General features: G+C 38.0%; 1 protein-coding gene across 7 annotated transcripts in view; it reads right to left on the reverse strand.

Moving 5' to 3' along the window:
• Nucleotides 1–1,596: 1,596 nt before the first annotated feature.
• MEIS2 (Meis homeobox 2) overlaps nt 1,597–4,964 on the reverse strand; it is a 237,743-nt gene continuing 234,375 nt past the window's right edge. For 4 of the 7 annotated variants that reach the window (XM_035110568.2, XM_035110581.2, XM_035110588.2 and 1 more), the window contains exon 13: nt 4,351–4,479. Coding sequence is in view for 3 of the 7 variants with exons in the window: in XM_035110536.2 (XP_034966427.1) it covers nt 4,193–4,479 (287 nt within the window). In the remaining 4 variants the exon portion in view is untranslated. Of the gene's footprint in view, nt 4,480–4,964 lie in introns of all 7 variants that reach the window. The other 3 variants (XM_035110536.2, XM_035110552.2, XM_035110544.2) reach the window with 1 other exon arrangement.

A 4,964-nucleotide genomic window follows, 5' to 3' on the forward strand; every position in this document is an offset into this window, starting at 1 on the left:
GAATAGAGCCCAGAGAAGGAAAAGTTATACAGCAGTAGGTAGGGGTGGGTGGGTGGGGGACAGTCCTTTTCAAAAATACCCAACTAGCAGGCAGAGCTGGACCCTTTGCCTCCCTTTCTCCCCAAAGCCAAACATTAGAAAAAAGGCAGAAAATATTATTTAAAATGCTACCAGTTTTGCTGACACCCAAATAATCCTATGCTTGAAAGTTCTGTCACAATAAACAGAGAGTTGCACAGATTTGGGAAGCTTGGAGGTTTCAGTTGGAACAAAAAAATTAAACCAAACTTAAGACAAAGTGCTTACATTTCATATATTTTTACTGTACCCCCCCTTCTGTTGTAAAAAGGGTCAAAGTGTAAGAATGAAACATTAGATCTGCAGAGTCATTAACATGTTGAAGTTTCAAGTGAAAGTTTTTGCCAACGTATTTTGAATTGTGGGGAAGGCGGTGCCACTCAAAGCCTCTTCTGCCCAGGCCAGGCTTTATGAAGTCTGGCTGCACCATCCAGATGGACACCAATTCTTGCTTTCATCTGTCCCCCTCATGGGCTTCAACCGGCTGCATGACAGGCTGGCCTTGAGGGAATGGTCTTTTGCAAAAGACTGCAATATTTGGAAACTGAATGGAAACTCAGCTCCATTCAGTTTGATGGACATTTCGTCATTGGGATGTAGATTGCCTCCAGCGAGTTCCCCAGCAAAACAGAAAAATAACAATCAGTAATGAAAGAGGGTTGCATCATGACTTCACTTCCACTAAGAATGAGTTGACATGGAGCTCTAGCATGTATATTCTGCACATCTTGGATGGGGGAGAAACTATAGCGCCCAGAATTATTTGAGAGATGGGGGATGGGAGAGGGGAATATGCTTTAAAGGTATGGCGTGTATGCAGTCTAAGTCTTGATGGTTACATTGGTATGCAACAATAAACCGGGTTTTCTGGTTTATAGTGAATGAGCACCTCACACTGGTACACATTGCCTTATCACAGCTCCCCTGGCACAGGCAGGAAGAACCAGAATGTATTGACTTTTCATTAAGTCTGAACAGGTACAGTGGTTTGTTGCTTCCTAATAAGCCACAATCAGCAATCAACAACAAACTATGGCTTCATGTTCATTGGTGATAATGGCCTGTTAGGGAGTAACAAACTACAATTTCTGGTCTGCATAGAATTGGAAGTCAGGGTAGCATGGTTTCTATGGTGCTCAAATCAGGGGAGGAGTAATTATTTCTGATGAAAATCTTTCTTATGTGTGAACATAACTCAGCTCCCTTGAAAAGGTACTCAAGATTGTAGCCTTTGTCAGAACCAAGGCTTATGCAAATAGGTCCCGCTTCTATTTCCATCTATGTAAAAAGGTTGAAGAAGTGTGCATGCACACGAAAGCTCATACTAATGACAAACTTAGTTGGTCTCTAAGGTGCTACTGGAAGGATTTTTTTTAAAAAAAATTGTAAAAAGGAGGGGCAGGATAGATGGACAAAGCCTAGTTTGTATGAGAGAGAGAGCACTTGTGTGTACCTAAAGCTTGCTTTTGGCCAAGTTCAGATGATCATTTCTTGGGGGGGGGGGTTAATTTCTTTCTGTCTTGTTCTATTTTGATGTGCTTATTTGCTGGTCTTAAATTGTATTTTTATGCTGTCTGTTAATCAGTTTCATTCATATATGGCCCTGGGATCTTTTGATTAAGGGGGTTAACAAATATTTTAAATAAATAAATATTTGGGCTTATTTAGCTGAGATATGCACAAGCCTTTTACCTGTGCAAGCAGTCCCTTTGCTCAGTCCCTTTGTGAAAGCTGTGATTAAGAAGCCTCTACTGTAGTTTTAACCCAATTCCCCCTTTTTGGTCAAACCAGGAGACTATGGTTACCAGGTCTGGAAGTAGTCAGAGCATTAAACCAATTTCAACCTGTGATTCAATATCCTGGCTTGTTCTGAAACTGGTAACCATAGTTTCCCAGTTTGAAAGAAACAGGAAAATATGGTTAAGTAGCTACTTCCTTGTTTGGTTGCTGTGCGTTGCAAAGGGAGGAGCAAGGAATTTGTGTGCATGGAAGAGGAAAAGGTCTATACATATCACAGGTTAATAAAATAAGAAATGATTGTACAAATGCACCATTCCAGCCCAGAAGAGAGTTTAACTTACCATCAGTAAAGAATGAGTGAAAACACAACCATCCCTCTCCTCTCTTCCTTCCCAAGAATTTTGTTGTGAAACACACCTTATTCAATCAAACTAAACAATTATTTACAAATCAGTTCCTTATCTTCAGACCAGGTATAACTTTTCTCTCAGTAATCTAATTTTCTTTCTTTCTGGGACAATAGAAGGAGATTTTGCAAGTAGAAGAGAAATAACATTGTTTGCATTTCTTGTCCACCCTACAAATACCCCATGAAAATCACCAGCATTTAAGTACTACAATATTGATTATATGTATCTATGGCTGCAATCCTAGGAGCAAGCTTCATTGTAAAACAGTGGAATATACTTCTGATATACATGCATAGGATTCAACTGTAAATATGAACAATCATATGGATATAATAAATCTATGGCTAAGTTTAATTTTTGTTCAGTAGTTAATTTTTTTCTTTAAAAAACATTAAATAAAACAGAGTACTTAGGGTAATGGTTTGTAGCTGATATATGAGGAGTTAGATCTCTTGCTAATCTACCCCTAATATTAACAGGTTCATTATATAATCCTGTCCACAGTCAAGCTCTACATTCAAGTCAGCATTGGACTTGTTTAACTAAAACTCAATTGTTGAGTAGTATGGGATAGAAATGTAAACAAATATACACAGGCTTCCTTTACCACTTATATGTAACACACAAACATTTTTAGCTCTAGACATTAAGCTTACACGTATGTCTGATCACAGGCGAAGGCATTTATAAAATCACACGTTGCAATCCCTCTTAATCTTTGATGTGTTTTGTTTATATTATTATTGTTAACAAATACAAGTTTTTTTATCTCTTCTCCGCAGGAAATAAAGTCTCCTATTAATGATTAAAAACACAAAGGCCTAACAAAAAATCAAAAATGAAATATTTATTACCGCATTTTGTGACTTAACACCTTTTTCTTTAAAACATAACGTCACAGTCCTCATACAAGTATTTTAATGTAAATTTTGACAAAGCTTAAAGGTAACAGCATTTTTTTTTCTAGTGAGGAACACGTGCTGAGAAAGGAAGAATTCATGGACATACAATACCAATTCCACAGCAGATCTGATACTAGCAAAAACATTCTTTTTTTTTCAATTGAGGTAAACACATAGAATATCTAACATGAAACAATTAATAGACCGAACTCTGTACGAAGTTTGTTACAGTATTCTCTTGCTTTTTCCCAAGCTCTGAGTTCATGATAATGTTCTAGGTTTGGTGCAAAGACCATTAATATCTTCTTTTGTTGAGGAAAGCTGCCCAACCTTCCGATTTGTCTTTTCCCAAGCCAAGGGCTCAGAACTTCTAGAAGAAGGCTCCTGCTCTGTCCTTTTAAATTTTCACCGGCAAGCTCTTTGAAAAAAAAGAGTCCAAAAATATCTTGGGCTTATGAAGCACAAACTATAAAAGATCTGTTTGAAACTAAAGGACACATTTATGAAGGAACAAAACCAGGGGATGGCAAGGCCTTCTTGGAACTGTCTTCTGAGTGACGAGAGACCCAGCAAGACTTTAACTTCATCTCCAGGGTAATTCTTGTCTCACTGGCCAAAACAGGTCTGAAATATACTTTCGTCTTTCATGGATAGTGACTTCACTGCTGAACCAAAACAGTCATTCTTTTGGGAACAACACACATAGTGTGGAAAACAAGGATATTTTTTTTTTCTCCTTCTAAAACTATTTGAGGCAACATAACGGAGTGATCAACAGAAATATACAAGTTAACTTAGTTCCTATGTTTATATACTACAGTAGTTATAACTCTTGGAGTCTTTTTCCCCCCAGAGGATCTTTACATGGACAATAGATTGTTTTCAGTGAGCCCATGATTTCACATTTGTGTTCTTGTTTCCATTGGTCCTCTGTTGTTGATGAAAAATGACAAAAGTAAAAAATAATCACAGCTGTCTGGAATTGTGTATTAAGTGTCAACATCTGGTCAAAGTTCAAAAGTCTTAAAATAGTTTTTTTTTCTTCCCTTGAGTTTCCTTATACTATTGGGCATGAATGTCCATAAGCTGTCCACCGACATTGGGGTCTACAGTATTTAACATGGTGGGGCTCTGTGCTGACATGGTCATTCCAGGATGGGTAGGGGGTCCTCCGTGCATCATCATGGCTGGGTGATGGGGGTGGCTTGGCAAATATGAATGGATAGGGGGTCCATGTCTTAATTGAGTAGGGTGTGGGGTCATCTGGGGAGGAGTGTAACTTGACTGTGTCATACTCATACCCATAGGACCACCCTGAGATATGTAGTCCCCTGGTATGCCTTGCAAACCTAGACAGAAAGGGAAACGAATTAGGTCAGATTCCTGAACATTTTTTTCCAGTTTCACCCTCCTAAAAAGAACTGAAAAAACAACAGACACTGCAAATACTCCGTCTAAATTTAGCTGTAGTTTCTTGCCAATGTTTACAGACTTTCAGATTCTAGTTTGCATTTGATCTGAACATTCAGTGGGATAATGCACATAGCAAAACTAAATATTGAGCACAACCAAGTGTCATCAAATGTAAGAATATTTTAAAAATACTAGTAACTGGATTTCTATCATAAATCTGATGGGGATGCATTCTGTAAGCAAAAACCTGTCAACTGAACATAAATATCAGATTTGCTTTTCTTTCATTATTTTGAAAAATGTAGAACACTCTGTCTTGTCCTTCTTTCACATACAGAATTTCCATTAAAATTTTGCATATGAAACAATAGGCGGCTGGTGGGGAGGAGATTACACCAAAAGCTTGGGAACTCAGACTGCT

Source organism: Zootoca vivipara, chromosome 1, assembly GCF_963506605.1.
Source record: "Zootoca vivipara chromosome 1, rZooViv1.1, whole genome shotgun sequence".
Lineage (NCBI taxonomy): Eukaryota > Metazoa > Chordata > Lepidosauria > Squamata > Lacertidae > Zootoca > Zootoca vivipara.